Here is a 24,158-nt window from a genome sequence, read left to right as displayed (position 1 = left end):
GGAGACCTGCTTCATTCTAGGCAAATACTATGTGAATATTTGTTTAATTCAATATACAGAGTGTATGGTTGGTTATTTGCTTCTTTAATCTTAGTTATGTATTTGAATGGGAAGGAAACAAAATTTAATTAGATACCCCATCAACTTGAAAAGTCATATTTCTGCCTCAAAATAATATATACCTACAGTAGTTACCAGTAACACCCAAAGGTAGTAAAAAAAAAGGAAGTTAGTGAAGAAAATATTTCTCTGATTTTTAGTGTACTGTGTGACAGCACGCTATGTACATGCACTGCTATTATAGCAGTGTCAGTCCCAGGATTTTAGAGAGACAAGGTGGGGGAGGTAATATCTTTTATTGGACCAACTTCTGGTGGAGACACAAGCTTTCAAGCGACACAGAGCTCTTCCTCGGGTCTAGGAAAGGTACAGCTAAATACAAGATTGAACAGATAGTTTAGCATAAGTAGTTAGCACATATTCTAAGGAATCATTCAGTGCAAAGTTTTATCACATTCAGTAGTCATAGGACAAAAAGTGGAGTTAGAGGGTTACAATGCTGTTGTAAGGAGACATAAATCCAGTGTCTTTATTAAAACCACGATTTTTAGTGTTTTAGGCTCATCTTTTGAAAGTGCTGTGCAGGTTTCCTTTGAGGATGAGGACTGATATCTCAGCTATACAAAGTGATCACCCACAGGTGATATGCTGTTTTTGTCTTGTATCATTTTCCTGTGCGAGTTCACTCGAGAGCATAGTGCTTGTCTGGTTTCTTGTTACTGGGGCATTTAGTGCACTGGATGAGGTACACTAAATGTTGTGATAAGCATCTGTAGGACCCATGGATCTTGAAAGATGTGTTGTGGGAGCTGTGCATACATACAGTCAGTTTCACTCTTTCTCCTGCATAGTCAATTTCTCCCTGGCTGAAAAAAACCTTTTTAAATGTCAAAGAAACAGAAAGAAACCCTTTGTAACGTATTCAATTTTTTAAGCAAAAGCAAGACATCCTATTTAAAAGGTGCCCTATTAGAAACTGGATTTTTTTTTAAATACTTTAAAAAATTATAGTTGACAGCATCCTTTTAAGGCAGGGCCACCTGAGTTCAGCTAGGGAATTGCAATATAATTATGTGAATACATGTATTGTAAGTTAGGATGCAAGTCACACAAGAGAAAGGGTTTGAGTGACACTGACACTGGGCACTCTGGTTGGCTGACACAAATGTCATCTTGTGCTAGACAAGGATCCCTGGTTTTCAGATGGCTAATATGCTTTATATCACTGAACTACATTCCCCTGTCACTGTATTACTTCTAAGGCTACATCACAACGTGGGTAAAAGTAACTTAAAGGACTTACTGGTACGCCGGAGTCCTGAGCAGGGGGCAGGGCCTCAACCAGAAGAGGCGTAGCCTTTACAGCCTCAGGCCCTTTAAATTGCCAACAGAGCCCCAGGAGCTCCCGCTGCTACCCCAGGCCCTTTAAATCTCCACCAGAGCCCCGAGCCCCAGGGTAGCGGCAGCACCCAGGAGCCCCGGGGGCTTTACATCCACTGGCCCTTTAAATCACCGCCAGAGCCCTGGGCTGCCGTCACTACCCCAGGGCTCCAGCAACTGGGCTCCAGTGGTGATTTAAAGGGCCAGGAGCTCTGGCCGCTGCCAAGAGCCCCAGACCCTTTAAATAGCCAGCCTGGGGAAGCCGGTCTGGTCCAGCACAGAGTACCAGCTCTTGCCGGTACACCATACAATACCGTACCAGCTTATTTTCACCTCTACATCACAACCAAGTTACATTTGTGTTCTCTCACTTTTTAGGAAGCAAGGACAATAATTGCTGATGCCGAGAGGCACCTGCTGTGATATTAGAGCAGACTGCTGCTATCCACCCTGCCGCGGTCTCCGAAGGCTGGTTTAAGTCCCAGCGCTCTACATCTGCAAGTGTAGCCAAGCCCCAACTCACTAGTGCACATGGATCATCTATAAGACCAGCCTCAAAGTAAATTCTACGTATTATTTTGATACATGCAATTTGTGCACGTGGATCTCAGATGGCCACATCCCTTACATATTTATTTCATTGAGGAAAATTAAAGTACACTGTATGCAAATATATAGTTTTAATCAATTAGAACTTAATTACTTTTAATTAAATATTTTATTTTATTAAGCCACATTTCTCAGTAGAAGCAATAGAGATGCAAATTTTTACATTTTAACACAAAAAAATGGTTTTAAGCTACAAGTACCCAACTGCAAAAGCAGCTGGTATCTTTGTCTGTCAGCATTGAGACAATACAAAAACAGCTCAGATTTACTTAAGATTTCCACAACAACAACAATCACCTTCAGCCTGAAGACAAATAAGCCAAATTTTATCCCACAAGGAACATTTTTGAGAAAGAGGCAAGCTAGATCTGCTCTTAGAATGGAATGGCTATTTCAAACTTAACCACAGCTGGACTGCTATTGTTAACCAACGCTCTCTGTTTGCCTTTATATTCAGAACACTCCGGGGATAATCAGTTGTACAAATTACTAGGTTTAGTGATCTCAAAATAATTAGATGAGATTAAATGAATTCAGATTAAAGAGGGGCCAGAACTGTGGAGTATGGATCCAGAATTTACCCAAAGCTCAGATATTTTCTGAATCTGCCGCATCTCCAATTCAGAACACTAATCTATATTTATGGTTTCTGGAGATAGGAAAAGCAGGTGAAGTAAGTACATTTTTTACCACCCACTAAAACATGTTTTCAAAGGAAAAAACTCTAAAGCTAAACAATGCAGAGCTCTGAAGAAAGCTCACACCCTTACTATCAACTGTCTGCACTTCTTGATGCCATACTGACAGGTACTGAATATGGAGCAAAACCCTCTTTCCCCTGAAGGATAGGGATTCTGGAGATTAGTTTACCAGCATTACATATTTATCAATGGAAAAGCATCACTGGCTTAATCCCATTGGTTCACACATTGCACAGGAACACAAGAGCTCAGTAAGAACATACAGACATGCTCATACACAAATATTTTAATGCTATTATTAAAGCTCCATTCATACACTTCACCCAGAAGTGAAGTCCAGCTGATACATACTATATTTGGAGAAGCTATGAAACATAGTTAAGTTATCAGCTGTGTTGGTCATTTGCAGATATCTTAGTCCTTTGGTGTTCCTGTCTGAAGCTTTCGTGTATTCAATGCCCTGCAACCAGTCAATATCCTAAATACAAGGCTGCATCTTATTTCCTTTTGGCATTCTTGAGTACCCTTCTTTTCATGCCCAAATCAAGGGCTTTTAAAATAGCGTCCTTGTTGTTCATAATATTGTAGCAGCTTAATTCCAGCAGCCTATCAAATTCATTGGGTTGATATGTGAAGTTCATAGAATGATAAGGAGATTTTTCTCCTTCAACAGGAAAGTTGCCAAAGGATTTCTCATCTTCCGTCTCACGCTCAACTCCTGCAGACAGAAAATCAGCCAATAACAGTCTTCACAGATCCCCTTAAAAAGATACTCCCATGTTTGTGCAGGAGCAGAAGGAGGTGCTACCATCATGGTTTATCATAAACCTACCCACAAGTTGATGTTCGACCGACCGACCGATCGATCGACTGACCGATCGACCGACCGATCGTCGGCTCCATCGACTCTGCAGATGGCTCTTTTGTCCTGCCACTGGGTGCAGGTAAGGTTCCTGACAAGGTGAAATAGGTGTGTTTGAAGCACTTTAACCAAGTGTGATTTTCAAGCCCTATACTTGGTTCCTATCTCACAGGCAGTGTGAATGATTTTAATTCATAACTTTTTCAGCTACAGAGGGGAACCCAGAGTCCCTTATCCCCAGTACTCTTCAGCTTTGCATTCAAACCTTTGGACAATACAATTCCATATGCCAATGTTGTTACTGTTCATAAAACCAAACACCTCAGGGCCCACAGTCATTATCCTAATACAAAATTTCAGCTTAAACAGACTACAACATTTTAAAAATGAGGCCAAAGCTATGACAGAAGCTCCAACCCCAAGCAACCGAGACACTCTGGTAATGGAGTAAAGAGGGCTACTGAAAACTGGACTAACAGTACACCTGAACAAATACACTCTATATAACAAAAACTACTTTGGAATATTTGAATACATTAAAACAGTTTTAAACAGATGGTCTGTTCCACCAGCTAGAGTAGGGAACGCACAACCTTCATATTTGTGCATTTAATAATATAAATATTTAATCACTTTAAGTAGCATATGTATCATATTTTCTTGAGATATTGAAGATGGATATTTTGGTGGCCAATGTCCAATATATAGTTACTGCTCCCAATGATTCTTCTTGTAGGGCAGGTTTACACTACAAATTTGCAGCTGCATTGCTGAAGCATGTCTGGGGAAGATGTTCTAAGCTGACAGGAGAGAGCTCTCCCACCTCTATAAGCTATGTCAGTGGGAGAAGCTCTTCCACCCACATAGCACAGTCCACATGGGGGTTAAGGTCGGTATAACTATATCACCCACGGGGGTGGATTTTTCACACCCCTCAGTGATGTAGTTATGCTGCAGTACATATGCAGTATGCAAGCCTTAGGTATGCAAGAAGTAAACCTTAGGTAAGTAAGCCTTAGGTTCTTAGCACCTTACAGGATTGAGCCCTAAGCAACTCCCGACTATGGGGCGAAAAATTCTCAGCACCTTGTATAATTGAACCTCTCCTACATACTTCCTTACCTGGTGCCTTGTATTTCTGGAATGTGTTGTTCACCAATGGAAAGTGAAGCACTATGGGAACTTTTGGATTCTGAGGATCCATGAACATATAACACTCCTTGGGCTTCTGCTTATCTGTCTCACTCACAACAATGTGTGGAAAGGGGATTTCCCGTTCTTCACAATACTTCTGAGCCTGATGCAGCACCTGAACTCAGAAGACAAAAGTAAAGTTATTTTCTTTACTGGATAAGATCTAAAAATCAGGTGGTGCCAGATATTCAAAAGTGCTCAGCTCCCATTTAGGCATCTAAATAAAGATGAGATTTTTCAAGTGCACAGCACTCCAAAGTTCCCATTCTGACCTCATGGCCAGATTTACAGAAGAGCTCAAAAGAGTATATGTCTACATAGGGCTTAACACAGTGGGACTTCAACCTCAGCCTCCAGGTACTATTGTAATATAAATGTTATCATCAATGATAACAATGTAGCTGTTTGATTTGGCTATTCCTATCTCTAACCACTAAAAAATAGCCCCCTCCCAAAGCCAGGGACAGAACCCAGGATTCCAGTCTCCAATATTCTATTGCTGTCTAGCCAACAGCTGGGCAACCCACTGGCAAAATGTGTGTCATGTCGCATCCCCCTGTACTGGCTGCTCCACACAGAGAAGAGCAATTATTCCTGTAACTCAAGTAAAGGCTTGTGCTGGGAATGTGAAAATCCAGAGTTCAAACTCTGCTTATGATCCATATGCCAGAGGATTTTTTTATGGCAAGCAATAGAATTAATTTTTTCCATTTTTCTTTTTTTTTTTTTTTATTTAAGTAACACAGTGAGAAAACATCCTTCAAACATGCTTTTTATATTATATATATATATTCAATCTAATAATATATTTAATCTGTGTATTATTGTGTCCCACATTTTGGTCATTTGTCACACATTTTGATTGTTGGTGTCACACACTGGCAGTTTGAGGGATGAGAAATTTGCTTTGAAACTTCTCTTCCTTGTGTTTTTAAATCTATGTCACAGGGCCAGGCCCTCAGAGCCCAGAATGTGCAGGGTCATGTAAAATTTCTAAATGTACATATGTTCATTTAACATGGCATTGTAAGTATAGAAAAAAATGGTTCATCTCATATGGAAATGGTTATTTTTAGACTGATATTTGTCCATCAGGAACTGGACTGAGATCATCAATTTATTTCAGATAAATCACCAAACAGCCAACAGTTGGAAATCTACTGAATTGATCTTGGATTCAAACCAATTATCTACAGATTCATAGATTTTAAAGCCAGAGGGATAAATATGATAATCTAATATGATTATCTATATGATCTAATCTGATAATCTAATCTGGTCTCCTGCATGGTCTAATCTGGTCTCCTGCATAACAGGCCACAAAATTTCACCCAGTAATTTCTGCAGCAAGCCCCAAAACTTGACAAAAGGTTGTATAATGCATTATACCCAGTAATAATTCTCTCAGTCATTGAGATATGTCTAAATAGGGCATTTGACCATTCTGATTTCATCCATTATGTCCTAGGCAGTAGACACATGTCTTTGCCTAATTCTGCTCCGTTTTGTCTCTCACCTCAAATGGAGCTTCCCAAGAGTAGTTGAATGAAAAGATGACATCTACATCTCTCTCTGGCTGAAGCACCAAAGGAAATGGAGAATTGATAGAAAAAACCCCATCTACCAAGTACAGATTGTGTTCCATTGGAGTTAGCTGGTTGGGAAAGGCATCCTGGTGAGTGCCTGAAAGACCCCAAAATCATACTGGTCACTGAAGTACACAAAACACGTCAGTCTAATTTCAGAGAAAAGGTGAAAACCATGTGAGACCCTAAGGAGAAATGTTTAAATACCCTGGAATTACATTAACTGTACTCCCACACCCCAACACCCACCCACCACCAAATCAAACTAAGTTGCCTCCACCCTGGACACTCAGCAAAACAAGACAAATAAAAAAAGACCTATATCTGAGCACCACAGAAAAGCTTATAAGCAACCACCACCACAGGAACCAAACATCTCACGTGCATTAACTATTCTATCATCACAACACCCCTTTAAGGTATGAAAGAGAGATTAAGTGACTTGCCCATAGAGCGTCAGTAGCAGAGCTCAAAACAGAACCCAGATCTCTTTAGTCCTGATCCAGTGCCGTAAGCACAAGCCCATCCTTCCTACTGGGAGAGATAACTTTCCTATATGGCAATTTCCAATACAGTCAAAAGGGATTTGGGATGGTTTTGCTCTGAAGTATATAAGCCCAAGTCTGCTGTCATATACACAAGTACAACCCTGTCATTGTGGTTGCCTGTTTGTAAAGGAAGACTGCATTTGGCCAACAGCGTTTCCATTGGTGGTGTTGGTGATTTTACTCATGGAGATCTGGTTACACAAACCCCAGTGGCAGCAGACAAAATATGTTTTTAACTTGTTTTAGACAACAACTGCATTTTGAGCAGCCTTCTATACTGCCAACTGAATGGTTTGCTCCGAGCAGCATCTTGCCCATTTTATAAGCTTTACAGCAGTATGTACTTGGATAACACATACTTGCATTGTCACTGACTCGTCATCTTTCTCTTCCTAACTGTCCCCAATTCCTCTGACATACAGCCTGGTTTCTCTCACACAGAATCTTGTTACCCACCTTTCCAGGCCACAAACTCCTTGGCATTGACGTAGTCCCTGTGAAGGTACAGTCCACGCATGAAGTTAATGTTTTCCCCAGCAGAGAAGCGGGACTTAAATACATCTTGAAATAAATGTGAGAAGGCTCCACCTGGCATGACCATTCGCTTTTCTAATTGTGAGGGGTCCAGAGGCTGGCGTCCTTGAGCCTCATCTGCAGAAAGAAACAAACAAATCAGAATTCAGATCTCTGTATCCAAGCTCAAATTTCACAATTCCCTGACCATTTTACCCCGAGTTCAAGATGCCAGCCATTTTATACTGACATTTCCCCTTACAACAGCTGGGATTTTAAACACAACTGCTACTGTCTTCAGCAGGGCTCATGTAGCTAACACCTTAAGCAATATTTTTAAAAAATGACTGGTATTATTAAGCCTCCACCGACAATCAGAGGTGAAAGTAAGTCGGTATGGTCCAGTACGGCATACAGGCAAGAGCCAGTGCGCTGTACCAGACCAGCTTTCCTAGGCGGTGATTTAAAGGGTCTGGGGCTCCTGGCAGCAGCTGGAGCAGGGGCTTTAAATTGCCACCAGAGCCCTGCTGCCAGAGCCCCCAGGTAGCAGAGGCGGCCGATAGTGGCAGCTGGGAGCCCCAGGCCCTTTAAATCACCATCGGAGACCCTGGCCACCGCTGCGACCCCAGGGGCTTCAGCAATTTAAAGGCAATTTAAAGCCGTTATGGTCCAGTATAGCATACTGGTAAGAGTTAGTGCGCCGGACTGGACCAGCTTCCCCCGGAGATGATTTAAAGGGCCTGGGGCTACCGCAGCAGAGCCGCAGGCCCTTTAAATCGCTGCCCAAACCCCGCTGCCAGGGGTAGCAGCAGCAGCCGGGAGCCACCAGGACTCCTTCAGCAATTTAAAGGGCCTGGGGCTCCGCTGCGGGTAGTGGTGGCTGGGAGCACCTGGCCCTTTAAATCACCACCAGAGCCCTTAGCCGCCACTGCTACCCCAGAGCTCTGGCAGTGGGGCTCGGGCAGTGATTTAAAGGGCCCCCGAGCCCTCGGGCTCCCAGTCGCCTCTGCAGGTGGTAGCTCCCGCAGTGATTTAAAGGGCCCAAGGCTCCCAGCCACCACTACCACATCTGGAGCACTGGGCCCTTTAAATCCTGGGGCTCTAAAGGCCACACCTCTTCCGGTTGAGGCCCTGCCCCTTCCGGTCAAAGCCATGCCCCCTGCTCAGGACTCAAGCGTATCAGTAAGTCCTTTAAGTTACTTTCACCCCTGCCTACAATAGAATGTTGAGAAAACAAGACACAATTGGCTCCAACCTTTATACTAGAGTTAAAATCTCTAGTATAAGTGGGGCCCACCCATGTCCCCACTTTGAACACTGCATGGTTTTCATCTGGTGAAGGGGACATAGATAAGTACTTATCTAAACTACAAACATCAGACATATTGCAAGTGCTGCAGGGGACAATTGTGATATTGCCAAATCCTCTGACTCCATAATAGTTGTAGTGTAAATATGTCCAGAATCTGATGCTGTTGTGAAGTTTCAGAAAGTTGTGGTGCTGCCCATTTTCTCTTTTTCTTCATTATACTGGTAAGGAGAACTTATATTATCTCTTGTATTAGAAACTGTATTATCCTTTATCATCTCCACTGTCAATCCCACACATAATGTTCCTATAATCTAAACTAAATGGGCTACCAGTAGACAGTGCTGTTAAGGCCCTCCTAAATTATCTTCTTTTATGTTGTGAGAAGAGGTTACTTCCTTGAATGGAGGAGTTATTTTCAAGGCCCTTTCATACGACTAAGGAAAGCCCAATCTCTGTCTACTGTTTACCTATAGCTTTGATGGCATCTTTCAGAGATTCTAGAAAGCCAACTTTTGAAGAAATCACTTCTTCCCAGATTTCATCTAGATTGGCAGCAAAGGCACTGGCCCATATTCCTGAAAAGGAACAAGGAAAGTATTAATTTAGGTTCCCTAGACGTCTCAGGCACTGAACAGCATGACCAATTTCAATTTCACCATATCAGATATGCATCATATGCAGGACAAAATTGGGATAGGACAGATTATCTTTAATAAAAGTCTTGTTCAGTTAAGAACACAGAGTGTGGTTAAATGCCTAACAGTCTCCAGGGGCAACATCTTATGCAACTGTACAGCTGTTGATATAAGTCACTAACAATTAAATATCTGATTATTCTTAACCCTCTCATCAATGTGCATCAAATTACAGTTGCTATAAAGCACAATAGGAGTGTTTCTAGCAGCATCAGATCTTACCCTGCAGAAAACAAATTCTGGGCTCCAGACACTTCCCAAGCAGCAGCCCATTGAAGAATTCACTGCCAAAGTCTTCTATGCAGATAAAGGCTCCATACTTGTGGCTACCAAACTCATAGGGTGTGAACTCACACCACTCTGTGAAAGGGTTAACCGAGATAATTATCTCACAAATGCACTTGGATAAACATATTCATCCCCTCCTCATTCCCATGAGAATGGCTAAGAGAGAATAATTCAGTTTCTTAATCCATACCAATAATGCCTATGCTGGTAAAGGTTAACCCTCCCAGATAACAATGCTTTAATGCCCTGAGGGGAGATTCTACCACATACATCTTACTTATGGCATGACAGCAATATGATTGACAGGAGATTTATTTAACAGATTCATGGGAATTCACTATTAAGACTTTTCACCAGCATCACAAGTTGATATTTTTTAATGGCGGCAAAAGGGATGAAGAATGAATTTAAAGAAGTATTATCCTGCTACTAACAGAAATAATTAAGTAATGGGATTTTCAAATCAGCCAAACAAAATGTCAATCCATCATATCATCATTCAAAAGTGTGTTGGAGACAAAAACCAAACAAACATCAAATAAAGATGTGCACATGCCCACGGAGAGATACATCCAAAAACAAACCAATATCTTAGCATTATAATTAGGATTGCCAAGTACAATTCAAGAGAAGATGTGCGATTGAACACATCATTACAAATATTGAAAAGGCATGAAAAGTTAGGTATACATAATGGGTGAAACCCTAGCCCCAGTGGAGTCAATGGCAAATCTCCCATTGAGAGTTTAATGGGAACAGGATTTCACCCAGTAAATTCACAGTAGCAAGGATATGAAGGAGAATTTATGTTGCTACCCACAATCATTACTATGCTGCGACAAGATTTGAGACTGGGAACAAGGACATAAATAATTAAAACTGGGGGGAAAATGCTATTTACAGATTTTAGAGGGGGGAAAAACCCACTTTATTTTATACCTGTAAATTCATGGCTACCGACATTGGGCTTCACATTGACAGCTGCATAGATGGGGAAGGGGTTCTGTCCCCACCTGACTGCTGACTGCTGGTCAGACAGCTTCGATGGATCCTGCTGGATATGGCAAGGAAAAGTCATATCACTTTGGTGTTCAGTTTTGCCTTTAAATAGAAGGTTCCTCTTGCCCTCGCAATGCCATGTGACAGATGTGACCAATCACACAGCATGAATAGTGAACTCAGAGGAAATTCTCAAGCAAATTCTTTTTAGTTTTTCATGGGCTTTTTTAAAACCTCATGGAGTAATTTGTCGAACTCATGACATGAGCTCATCTTTCAATATTTCCACAATCCAGAAATTGAAATAATATGAGAAAAAACTAAATCTCACAGTGTTTAGTCCTCATAAATGGCTCCTTTAGGCATCAGGAGAGAGAGAATGAAAAACATAAAAGCAAATACAAAGTACTAGACGCACATACCTACTGAGGAAAATACTGTGGGCCAGGGATTCTGGAGTTCTAATCCTATCTGTCCCTTATTCATCATGTGGCCTTAGACAAGTAATATAACCAATCTGTGTCAGAGCTACGCCATCCGCAAAAAGAGGCAATGCTTATCTATCTCAGAGGTGTTATGAAGATGAGTCAGCTAATGGTTGTAGAGCATTTTGAAAATACAAAATGCTATGTATTTATGATCATCATAGGATAATTACTATAATATTAGCATGGAATAGGTTTATGATTAACATAGGATAATCACGTGGGGCTTTACTCAGTGTTGGATATTATTTAAAGTTTTCATTTCTCCTGTAAAATTCTGTTTATGTCTAGGAGAAGTTTAAAAAGTGTCCCACAAGTCTGAAGAGATAAGTTGCCGGAGGCTTCAAACAGGTTTGTTAAACTCCTATTCTGAAGACAAACCATTCACATCCAGGACTCTCATTACCTTCTGTTGTAAGAAATATTCTATGATAAGGCCCCACAAATCCGTGAGTGTGACCTTCCGTCCTTCTTTCTCCAACAAGATCAGCTGCTGGAAATAATACACCAGTCGTTCAGCAGAAAACGCCCCCACTTTGCTGCTGGTCACGAGTTTCCGAGCAACGCTAATTGCATCCTTGAGGTCTTTGTGGGACCAGTGAGGGTCTTTGTAGAGTTTAGACAAACACCTAGTAAAATGTCCACCAAGGTTTTCAGTCAACAACAAATTATTACACAATATGCCAAATGTCTGGAGAAAGATGACTGCCCTCCCCACATTGTGATTTGAACAGAACTGAAAGTAACATCTCTGTTTTTATTTAAGAACATATTAAATGTATAGTCTATAGCACACCTTGGAATCTTTCCTATTAAACAATTTTATGATAGGTCACAGCTTGGGCCTCAAAACTGCATTCTCTTAAAGTCTTAATATCATATCTCTGTGCACACCCGCAGACTTTCAGTAACAACCTAATTAATTATTAGTATGAAGAAACTTTCCTAAAGCATCGATTACCATGGTCATCTAATGTCTTGGGTTTCCTGTGTGCCCTCTTTTCTTTACCTCAGTATCTCAGACTACTTTAGGCAGAAACACACCCCCTTTACAGCACCTTCCCTCTAACTTAATTCACATTATTTTTAATTAATACCTAGCCATACTTTACATACCTTTCTACAAACCGATATATTTTAATGCTACATGGGCTTGTCCCTTGATTTTTCTGCTACAAACCTGATATCACTAAAACCTCGTTTCTTAGAAAGATGACTTTCAGTGGCAAAGGGATTAGGGCCCCAGAGAGATGGATCTGGCTCAATCAAACTGCAAGTAGTTTGAAACCTTTTGATAAGAATTATGTTAATGAAAATATTGTATGGATTGAAGAAAAATGCTCACTTTAAAAAAAGGCGGGGCAAAGATATTATAACTTACTTTCCTGCTTCTCCTTTTTGTCACTGATTTGGGGGAAGGAGGGAGGCTACTCAGATCCCATCTCTCCCTGTGATCTACTGTCACAATGGAGATCATAAGGGGTGCTTAAGCTGGAGCTCCCTCAATATGAACAACAAGGTGCTTCTGATAGGGCATCCCCTGTGTGGGGCCCTTGATTCTGGAATTTGTCCCCACATGATCTACCAGAGCCCAGATTTCTTAACCTACTGGGCATGCTGCAAAGCTCACCTTTTTCCTCCCTTAGTTAAGGTGGTTGAGAGGGGGTGGACCAAGGTGGGTTTATTTATGGGCAGTCCTCTGGTTATATTTATTCTGTGATTTTTAATTTATGGGAGAGGCACCCAGAACTTGAATGGGCATCTATAGACAAACTTCAGAAATTTGAAGGATAATTAAATAAGGTATCAGGTGAACAACAGAGACTATGGAAATATATGAGCTTATCACTGAATCATCCATGTTGGTAAAAGTAAACTGTGTCAATAGAGTATCATTCCCCAGACTATCCTGACTTGAGTTCTCAGGTCGAAGGACTATGGGGAAAAAGTTCCAGTTACATACCAGGTAGATCCTGAGACTCCAGACATATACATCAGGATATCCAAGAGACCAAGCTGCTGGAGTCCTGATAGATTGCCATAGAAAGCAGTCATGGCTCTCATCCCACCTCCTGATCCCACTACTGCCACTACAGGGATCTACCAGAATAGAAGAATGAAAGGCTATGAAAAACATATGCAATTGAATATACTACATTGCATGCATATGTATTAAATTACACGCGCACACACACACACACACACGGTCATTTGGTTTTAGGTTTCATTTCATGGATTTTCTCATTATAAACAAAAATAAAATATGGGAGGTAGTTAGACAGATAAGTATTCCTATGAAAGGGCTCTGTTGACATTAAAAATCTGAGCCCACTATGTCCAAATCTTCTGCTGATTTAGCCTCTGTAATTTGATCTGGGAGTCTGAGCAGCCATTTTGGACAGAAAACAGGGACTATTAGCAGCTCAGATAGCTTTCTCCTGTTTTTTTCTGGGTTGTTTGTCCCTGTTCTACTACTGTAAATCCAAGCAGTGACTGTGTCTTGCATTCTGAACTGCTTTTTCAAAATCTGTGTGCTTACAATCTATTTTCCATAAAGCTGAGGTTCACTGACAGCACAGTTATCTCCCCCTAAAACTAGTCACAAAGGACAGAGTTCTCTAAAATGGGAATTTCATACCTCATCTTTCTTGGGCTCCTCTGGCAAACCAAGTGTCTTCTTTAGGGCATCAGAAACTATTTTCTTCCTCATGTCCAAAAATTCTCTCTCTCCTTTACAGAGGTCAAAACTGATGCGTACATCAAGATCCTGAGAGCTACTCCCACAAGCAAGAGGAGAGTGAGGGAGAACAAGAATGGCAAAAGAGAGAGATGAACTTTCAGAAAGCCCTTATTACTTGAGACCACCTCTCTGATTTTGTACCCTGCCTCACCAGTTAAGACCAGCTGAGAAAAAATTAAATGCATTTATTTTTCCTTGGTTTTCATTCATACCTGTGTTGCATTCTTGTTTATGTTTTACTAGTATCTGTTTTTAAAGAACCAAGCTGTCCAAGTGATAAGAGCCATAAAAAAAAAGCACAGTTTGTCCCATCTCTGGAACAGTTTTCTCACTTCAGCATTCCAAACCAAACTTCACCCTTCCTTCAAGACCATCTGAAAGGCCTCACATCATGAGGATAGCCTCACAAAAATGAAACTTCCAACCTTGCTCTCTTCCATCAGATAATTAAACATTAAAAACAAAATACAATATTTAAAAAATTGTACCTGACAAGTCTGTTCAATCACCTATACCATTTCTCAGATGATACATGAGGATAAAAACTTTTATACAGCCAAAAAAGCAGAATATACACTCTTTAGATAAATGTATTACAAATCAGGGAACAGATAGAAGCAAGGCATCAGCAAAACAACTAAAGTTAGTTCTGATGTTCTTCCACTTACAAGATTATGCAGTCACTTCACTTTTAAGCTGTATCCCTTCCACAGCCCTGCTTTGCATTTTGCCTTTTTACACCATAAGCTCTTTGAAACAGGGCTGACTCCTTTCATATTTGCTGAACGCTCATGGATCTCAATAGAGGTATTAATAGGTCTAAAAGAATTGTAACAACCTCTCTGAAAAAGGCAGATGTAAACTCTGGTTAGAGGAAAGTCAAACGTTCAACAGGTATATTAAATGTGTCTTAATGACATGATGTGTGGTTTATACTATCTTCAGACCATGCCTAAAACAGGAATCAGCTCTACATTGAAAAAATATAACCTACCAACGACGACACACGCATTGTACTGTTTGGAGCTGAGTGCCAGCTCTCCTGCCCATGAGCCCATACATGCGTTAGTTTGTGGACAAATCCGCATATTATCATTTGAAGCAACTTTTTCAGATTTGACTTCCGTAAGCAACTCTTCAGCACTCAGCCCCAAGTTGGTTATAACTTCAGTTCTTTTTCTGAGCCCACAGATAAAATACGTTTCAAATACAAGGAAAACTGATTCTACAGTAAAGTTACAGTGAACTGATACAACACAAGAAAAAACCCCTCAACACTAGGAACCTTTTTTCACTTGAGACAGTCAGGTAAAATGAACTGTAAGTGTGACTGAGACAGGTAAAACAGTTACCAAGATAGTTTATAAATGAGAACAGTATTTGCTTATCATATGTTCTTTTAGGAATTTCTGGGTATCTGACGCACCTCTCTTCAACCTTCACAGTCAGATCCACACCTTGCCCCTGGAAAAGAAGGAACAATCCTGAACCAAAAAGGAAAGTTTTACAGACAGTCTCACCTGTGAAGCATAAAGAATTCCCACAGCTTATCATAAAAATATTATACAAAATCTATCCAGAAGTAAAGCCAACTCGAAGACAGGCCATGTTATGTTTTCACCATACACAAAGAACAAATGTATGCTTTAGTCAGAGTGACCTTTATTTCAGAGTGGTAGCTGTGTTAGTCTGTATCAGCAAAAACAATGAGGAGTCCTTGTGGCACCTTAGAGACTAACAAACTTATTTGGGCATAAGCTTTCGTGGGCTAAAACCCACTTCATCAGATGCATGGAGTGAAAAATACAGTACGCAGTATAAATATTACAGCACATGAAAAGATGGGTGTTGCCTTACCAAGTGGGGGGGTCAGTGTTAATGAGGCCAATTCAATTAAGGTGGAAGTGGCCTATTCTCAACAGTTGACAAGAAAGTGAATATCAAGAGAGGGAAAATTACTTTTCTAGTGCTAACGAGGCCAATGCAATCAAGGTGGACGTCGCCCATGTCCAACAGTTGACAAGAAGGTAAGAGTATCAGCAGAGGGAAAATTATTTTTTGTAGTGACCAGTCCACTCCCAGTCTTTATTCAGGCCTAATTTGATGGTGTCCAGTTTGCGAATTAATTTCAGTTCTGCAGTTTCTCATTGAAGTCTGGTTTTGAAGTTTTTTTGCTGAAGAATTTCCACTTTTAAGTCTGTTATTGAGTGCCCAGGGAGATTGAAGTGCTCTCCTACTGGTTTTTGAATGTTACAATTCTTGATGTCTGATTTGTTTCCATCTATTCTTTTGCATAGAGACTGTCCGGTTTGGCCAATGTACATGGCAGAGGGGCATTGCTGGCACATGATGGCATATATCACATTGGTAGATTTGCAGGTGAAATAAGCCCGATAGTGTGGCTGATGTGGTTAGGTCCTTATTGTAGATTAAGAAAACATGAAAAGCTAGCAATAAAGTCACCATAAAGGAACACAGCGGTTCCTTGTATATAATGTATAGAATATGTGGGACACTATGATATTGTTGATACCAATATTATAAAATTGCAAGGAATCTGACCAGATACGTCCTGTGAGGTATCTGCCAAAATGTTACCATTTGCCAAGTATGATAATTTTGTTTATGTTTGTATCACCTGTTATTATGTGTTATAGATATGTAGGGTATATCTGTATTTCCAAACTTGTGCTTTGTTTTTGGGTGACACCCCCAGACAGATTGGCATCAGCACTACTTAGCTGTTCGATGGCCCATCAAGGGTCATCAGTTGTACAATGAATCCACTGAAAGGAGCCAGGGAATACACCCTGTGAGTCAGCAGGACTTCTAGGGGCATACCTATGGACAGAGGCTTTAAGGCTTTTCCGTGCCCATGGGCTGTGAAGACACAAAGTACAAGCCACATGGCAAAAGGAATATAAAGGGCAGCTGCATAGTCTGCTTTTTGTCTTCAATCCTGCTTCTTACCTCTGGAGTAACTTTTCCACAAACTGAAGCTCTGAACAAAGGACTGAATGACCCATCCAAGCTGTGGATGTGTTCCAGTGGGATTTTCAAGCCAGAAAACTCACCAATACTGCTAAGAACTTGATATCTGGACTTTAAAGTCTCTGGGTGTATCTAAGTGCTTTATCTTTTAACAAGTCTCTTCTTGTACTTTCCTTTTTCTTTAAAATAAAACTTTAGTTTTAGACACTAAAGGATTGGCTGGCAGGCAGTGCAGTATTTTGGGTAAGATACAACCTAATATTGACCTGGCAATGTGGCTGGCCCTTTGGGGTTTGTATAGTCAGCATAGGCACCAACTCTGTGGATGCTCCGGGGCTGGAGCACCCACGGAGAAAAATTGGTGGGTGCTCTGCACCCACTGGCAGCCAAGCTCCCCGATCCGCCCCAACTCACCTCACCTCCACCTCCTCCCCTGAGCATGCTGCGTCCCTGCTTCTCCTCGCAGCACTTGCTGCCGTGAAACAGCTGTTTCGTGGCGTAACAAGCTCCAGGAGGGAGGGAGGGAGGAGAAGCAGGAACAAGGCACACTCAGGGGAGGAGGCCGGGAAGAGGCGGGGCCAGGGCGGGGATTTGAGAAAGGAGTCCAATGGGGAAGGGGGAGGTGGAGTTGGGGCGGGGACTTTGGGGAAGGGGTTAGAATGGGGGCAGGGCAGGAGCGGAGTTGGTAACTGGAATGCTGGTTAAGGCAATAAATACATGGATTTTGACAAATTTTAACAAAAAGAGCTAATTTAGTTCATTCACATAATCCCATCTTCAGCATGTGAGTCAACATGGCAAAAGGTTTTGAACATGAAAGTTTATATAACAGAGGTTTTCGGACATCACAGCTCATGTGACAGAAGATGCTGGAGGCTCCTCCTAACAGTTCACTGAAGATGACAACACTGTGTGATGAGAAAAACCATCAATGTAACCATAGAGATTATAAGCACAAAAATATAGTCAGTATATATCTTGTGACAGATCCAATAAACCCATGTGTTTGACCTTGCACACCATCTTTGGGTAAAGCTCAATCTCTTCAGATGTGGAGTGTTAAAATATGCTGCTAATGACTCTAAATGGGGCCTTTGTGACTCCCCACTTTGCCACTGCAGCCAGTGAGAAGATATAGGCAACAAAGCTGCAGGGTACACCCATCAGCAAGGGCTGCCTGGTTCCTGCATGGACTTGTACAATGCCCTTCCCTCAGCTATTGAATGGTTAAGACATTTAGACTAATATGCTTGACTTGATTGCCTACGCAGATGCAGCACATTGCTCTTGCAGAGAGCCAAGGGCCCGGAGGAGGGAGTGAGTAAGAGAATGTAAACACGAGACAAGCCACAGCCAGATCGACAGAGGGAGGTTTAGTTGCTGAGCTACCAGATCTGTGCTCAACCAACACTAGCCTCTGTCTCCTCCTCTTAAGAGAGGAACAGGGCTAGGCAAGTGCAACACCAGATCTCTCTTCCAGAGTCCATGGGCATGCAAAATACTTCTTGTGATTGCTCATCTCAAGTCAACATGAACATCTCATTTCTTCCCATCTCCATAAAGAGGTCCTTGACCAGCAAGACCAGACAGAGAAAATGGTGAACTGAATAGGAAAAAAACAGGGTTCAATGAATTTATACATAGTTTTGCTCTGTTTTATTTGATGCTTTAAATTAACCCATGAATTGTAGATGAGATTTCACTCCTTCCTCCTATTTCCCACATTTCAGAGATGACCGCTCCAACTTTACTGTGAGGAAGCAATAACATGCGAGTGACTGCTCATTAGGAGAGACAGACAGTATATAAGGGGTTAGATACCATGGGCTTCCACAGTTGAATCCAGAACATTTACCAGAGCACGTCTGCTCTCTAGCAACCTGTCAGGCAGGCCAAAGTGGATAGGACTTCTGAGCCAAACCGCATTCCAAACCGAAGGTCAAGTAAGTGTGAGAGGACAGGAGTAATTAGTAAAGGGAAAATGAAAGGCACAAAGGGAGAGATAGTGGTAGGCTTATCCCTATCAGTCCCCTCATTCACTCCTACCCTTCACTTCCATTATAATATTGTCCCCCTCTGATTATCCCCTTTAAATTTCTTATTTGCTCTAACAACCAACTTTCTTCTTATGTCCCTTTATTCTCAACCAAAAACCTCTCCTCCCTCAACATTCCCCTTCCTCCATTCCCTATCTCTGACTCATGCATCCCTTTCTCTTCCCTCTTACTGTAGCACATAGCAGCTCCAGTCAGATCCAGGCATCACTATACTAGGGTGGTGTATAAACACATTGTAAAAAACAGTTTATACCCCCAAATTCTTCTGGCTTTAAAAAACCAACACTAACAGAACAGAAAGACAACATAGAACTTAAATGCACAAAGCTTAACTTAGTCCACCATTTCCATGCCCCTAAAAAACCTGTGCATAGAAAGAGAGACTATTACCTTTCCTAGTGGAACGCTAATTTCAACTTCCTGTCCAAGAGGAAGTGTTGCAAGGGGGATTGCTCCCGTCCCTAAGCGTGCAGTGTGCATTTTCAGATCCTCACTCCATCCCTCCTAGGAATTAAAATGCTTGGTTTACATACAGAGAAATGTAACTATTTGTATACATTTATAGAAGCATCCTTCCATCACTCAAGGTGCTGTACACTTGTTATAAAAACATATCACTCAGCTGTGTGCTACTGACTAATACAAAACCATATGTTCACTGTTCAAATGAGTAAAAATGGCTGGTGGTTTTATTACCCAATAACAAAAACTTTATTATGTCTCAGTTCAGGTTGAGCCATGCAATTCAGGAAAAGATGTAACGATAAGATCTCCTTAAAAATCTCACTAACTTTGAAACATTAAAAATTACAAGCTAAAGTTACATAAACAATTCTGACCTACCCAATTCACACCAGTGGACCATTATACAGAAACATTCCCAAAGACCAGCAACTACATAAACTTGTCCTTTGAACCCGGACACATAGTAGTATATGAAGGCCCAATCCTATTTCCACTGAAATCAATGTCCTCTTTCCTTTGACGTTAATAGGAAATTGACTATGCCCTTTTTAACCTTTAATAAACCTATGTAGCTCATCAGCAGGTTGGAACCTTTAGATCCATTGCACAGACCTCTGCCACTTGAGGTAATGGAGTAATTGATAGCAGTAGTAGGTTGTCACCATTTCTACAGCCCAGAAGGGGACACTTTGCCGGTGGGTTTCACAGATATTTGCTGACAGCAGAGGAATGGTGAAACTCAGGAATCTTGGGTTGCATTCCAGGCTCTGGAAGGGAGTTTGCTCTAGTGGGCACAGACACTTCTAACCATTTCCCACCAAGGCTGACCCCTTCCGCCCTGTCTCCTCCAACCTGTCCCTGAACCAGTCCTGTTTCTTCCCCACCCCTGGCTCCTCACCCGAGTCTATTCTTCTCACCTAGCTAGTCCCAGTCTCCATACCCCAGGTTTCTCACTCCAGTACCAGTCTCCTTGCCCAGGAAGACCTAGTCTCAACCCTTCCAGACATTCCATCCCAGTCACCTCCCTCACTCCGAGTCCGAGTCCTCTTGCCCATCCATTCCCAGTTCCCCACCATCCTACCCCTTGTCTCCAGTCTCCTGGCCCAAGCAGTCCTAGTTTCCCCCTCCTCTTCCAATCTGGTGCTTGACACTCCCAAGCCTCCAGTCTCAGTCTTCCTCCCCAGGCTCCTTGTCCAATCTCAGCACCCACCCACCCTGGCTCCATGCACCAATCTCTTTGCCCAGACAGTCCCAGTTCTCCCCTATTCTGGCTCCTTTTCAGATCTGTTCTAGTCCAAATCTCCCCCCAACTCCTCATCCAATCTCAGTTTCCCCAGCCCAACCACTGGCTCTCAGTCCCATCCATTTCCCTCCCTAGCTCCCAGTCTACTTGCCCAGCCAGTCCCACTCCATCCCACTCACAGTTTCCCTCCCTGCCAGCCTCCAGTCCCAGTTCATCCCCTAGGCTCCTTGTTCCAGTCCACTATCCTGCCTACCCCTCACCCCAAAGTTTAGCTCTTGTCCCCTCTACATTTGAGTAAGGTAGCTTCCTCCTCCACACTCGCTAGGCATCAGCAGGAGGGCCATTGAGAGCACAGGAGAGACTGGCTCCTTTGCTCCCACTTCCAGTGCCTGGCCCCAGCACAGTCCACAATTGCAGAGAAGTTCATCTTAGCTCCAAGGTGGGGCATGCCCAATGTGGATGGAATCCTCAGGTAATTCAGCTACAAAGTTTAGCATTTCTCTACTGACCACATACAAACTGCAATTTTTAAGGGCTACTAAATTGGCCAAATTTGGGCAGATTTTCATAGGGATGGTGAAAGAAATATGCCTGACACAAATACCATGCTCCTGCCAAATTTCAAGTCCCTGCTCCAAGGCACGGGGGTGCTAGAGCTTCTCAAAGAAAAGGTCACCCTGGTTGTTGTCTTTTTTAACATGGGCAAAACAACGTATTTTTCCCTAGACACATTCTCAGAAACAGCCCAATCATTTTGGCTGAAATTTTCCAAAATAATTCAGCTTGAGGCAGATATCTGGCAGTAAAATTTCAGCCCAAATGGTTAAAGTTTGGTAAAGTTATAAGCAAATAAACAGCATCTTATAAATGGGAAGTGCTGGGCCATTATAACAATAGTCGGCCCTACCAGCCCCACCCTATAATTATTCGTTGTGTATTCTCACATCTAATAGTTAATATAAATAGTTCCTATTTTAACATAATGGACTTATTTTCATCAACAGGTTTAAGACCTATGTCAACTTTGCCTCTAACACTACTTGTCCAACCGGGGTAGTACATGGAATTATTATGAATGGAATATAAGTCAGGACCTAAGTGTCATTTTCAGGAGTCGAGGACCTGGCTTCACAATGGATTTGCCTGGCTAATGGATTAAGCCTCCGGCAAATGCTGTTTCTCACCTCTAGGACAGTTGTTGTTTGCAGCAGCTCCAAGTGAAGCTCTGGGCTGATTTCTCTGTCTACATGGAAGAGAAACGGGATCTTCCTTCTCTCTTCTGAGTCAGCACTACAGAAAGTGGATGACCGATTCTCAAAGGCCCCTGGCACGGACAACTTGACCTGACAGTTCTCTGAATAAGGAAATGAGAGAGTCAGCCCACACAATTAAGAGCATAAAGACAGAAGAGGAAATCCCTAATATACTACTCTAGATTGCAATCAACTCTCCTCAAGTGACTAATGCCTCAACAAGAATCCCCTCCCAGATGCCAGAACTTCTCACATCCTCCAGAACAAGTTCCACATTGATTCCCCAAAACCCTGCCTGCAATGCTTCACCACTGATCACCTCCAGCTGTCAAACCTATATAAGAAACCATGTAACATTAAGATGGGTTTCCTGGTTTCCAATAGTGGGTCCTGCTCACCCGACCCAATACGGATATGGTGACAGTGCAGGTGTGTGAGCTGTGCCCCCAGCACTGCAGACAGCATTGAGGGACTGCATTAAGTGAAAGGTGGGAATTTTGCTTGGATGGATTTTGGCAGGGAGGGGGGAGTGTTATTTTACAGAATACCTACAGAATTATCCTTGTTTGCCCCAGCTGTCCTCCTCACAATCCCCTTTTGTAGGGATGTCAGTATCTGCCCTTTGCCAGCCAGGTGAACAAAAGGACTGCTAGAAATGAACCAGACAGACCTCCTGAAGGTCCTGTAAAGCCCATATCAATGTTTTTTATACTACACCATAACAAAGGGAAGTGCAGTTCCTCACCATATCCTCTGCCATTCAACCCCTGAATTTGATGGATATGTCAAAGAAAGGACATAGCCATCACAGTTCAGGGCAACTGCACCTGTATTCCCCCCTCACAGTCCCTCAAGTGCACCCATGCTAGGCTCCCAGCTCCTCAACTGTCCTCTCTTGGGCAGAGACCACATTTCTCTCCCTCCGGATCAGAGTGTTTCTAGGCTGCACAGTAATTCCCTGCCTACATTGTGATATCCCCAGGAAGCCAGACTCCATGAACAGGCTAGCATCTGCACTTTGCTTTCTCTTTGAAGGGTATGAATAGCTGTAATTGCCAGCAGTTATAGGTTATCACATGGGCCTTTGTAAGCAAGCACATTTATTCTTAAGGTGAAAGCATTACAGAGAAAACACATTAAAAACCATAAAGGAAACTACATGCATGCTAATAGACTTGCCTGAGATCACCCCTCAACCTCGAGCAAGAGCTCTGTTACTAGTCAGTCCTTCAAACCCCACAAAGGGGTTTTTCTGTGACCACAAGTTCATAACAGCCATGAACAGCTCAGTTTTTCCTTTACACAGCTTGGACCTTTGATCCTGGCCTCATGGAAAAGGTGATCAGCAGACAAAGGCCCACAATAATACATAACATTTGCATTTAACACAATGGACTCCAAAGATTCTTAACTTAATTCAGTAAGGTTTTTCAAGGCTATTGCAGGAAATTGCCATATCTCTTACAAGACCTACCCTGTATTATCCATTTGGTCTTCTCACTTTTATTGATGGAGCCTTGAACACACAGGCAGGGATGAGCCTATGTAAAAAGAATGGGCCATGAGAACTTAACTCTGACTAGGAAATTGTGTTCATTTCCTCACGGACGCTAATGCTAGTCTCTATGATGAGAAGTTACTAGAATAATCCAAGGACAAAAACTCAGGACAGATATGTTCCTGCATCCAGAAGAGCATTTCCCCTAAGCAAGACTCTCCTCGCAGTGCTCAGGGTGACTCTATGGCTTGAGCACCTTCCTCCAACTTTTATTCCTGGTTGCTTCCAACCTAAACTAGTGCCAAATAAAACTGGCCTGGAGAGATTGGCTCCTAAGCTCGTTTGTTACTAAGGGGCACAGGAATGGGAGTGCAGGGATGTGAAGAGGCAGGTGTACCACTACCATCTTCTGTGGAAAGTTATGTGTACCTCAGCACCGGGAGAGGTCCAAAATACTCTCCCCACCACACATACGTTCTCCAGAAACACAGCTTTTCAAAATCTGCCCCACAGCAGATGCGCTGCAATGAAAACGATCACCCCGCTGCCAGACAAAGCAATTTCAAGAAATGCTTCCAGGTGACAGTGTAACATATGGAAAAAGTGGATCAGGTCACCCTTTAGTGGTAAGTCCACTAGAGTATCACAGCCTACTACTGCAACCAGCTAATGGGGTTAT

The 24,158-nt window shown here is 42.2% G+C and overlaps 1 protein-coding gene across 1 annotated transcript in view; it reads right to left on the bottom strand.

Annotated features, from left to right (window-relative positions):
* Nucleotides 1–3,247: 3,247 nt before the first annotated feature.
* LOC140913608 (cytosolic phospholipase A2 zeta) overlaps nt 3,248–24,158 on the bottom strand; it is a 40,919-nt gene continuing 20,008 nt past the window's right edge. The window contains exons 7-20 of the mRNA XM_073350335.1: nt 23,456–23,522; nt 21,913–22,082; nt 19,411–19,524; nt 15,399–15,436; nt 13,871–14,006; nt 13,196–13,332; nt 11,639–11,861; nt 10,688–10,802; nt 9,683–9,820; nt 9,233–9,340; nt 7,397–7,591; nt 6,323–6,489; nt 4,735–4,921; nt 3,248–3,468 (exon numbers count right to left, since the gene is read on the bottom strand). Of these exons, the coding sequence (XP_073206436.1) occupies nt 3,248–3,468; nt 4,735–4,921; nt 6,323–6,489; nt 7,397–7,591; nt 9,233–9,340; nt 9,683–9,820; nt 10,688–10,802; nt 11,639–11,861; nt 13,196–13,332; nt 13,871–14,006; nt 15,399–15,436; nt 19,411–19,524; nt 21,913–22,082; nt 23,456–23,522 (2,016 nt within the window). The remainder of the gene's footprint in view (nt 3,469–4,734; nt 4,922–6,322; nt 6,490–7,396; nt 7,592–9,232; nt 9,341–9,682; nt 9,821–10,687; nt 10,803–11,638; nt 11,862–13,195; nt 13,333–13,870; nt 14,007–15,398; nt 15,437–19,410; nt 19,525–21,912; nt 22,083–23,455; nt 23,523–24,158) is intronic.

Source organism: Lepidochelys kempii, chromosome 6 (genome assembly GCF_965140285.1).
Source record: "Lepidochelys kempii isolate rLepKem1 chromosome 6, rLepKem1.hap1, whole genome shotgun sequence".
NCBI classification, from domain to species: domain Eukaryota; kingdom Metazoa; phylum Chordata; order Testudines; family Cheloniidae; genus Lepidochelys; species Lepidochelys kempii.
The sequence above is the reverse complement of the archived record's forward strand: the minus strand, read 5'-3'. Positions and strand labels throughout refer to the sequence as shown.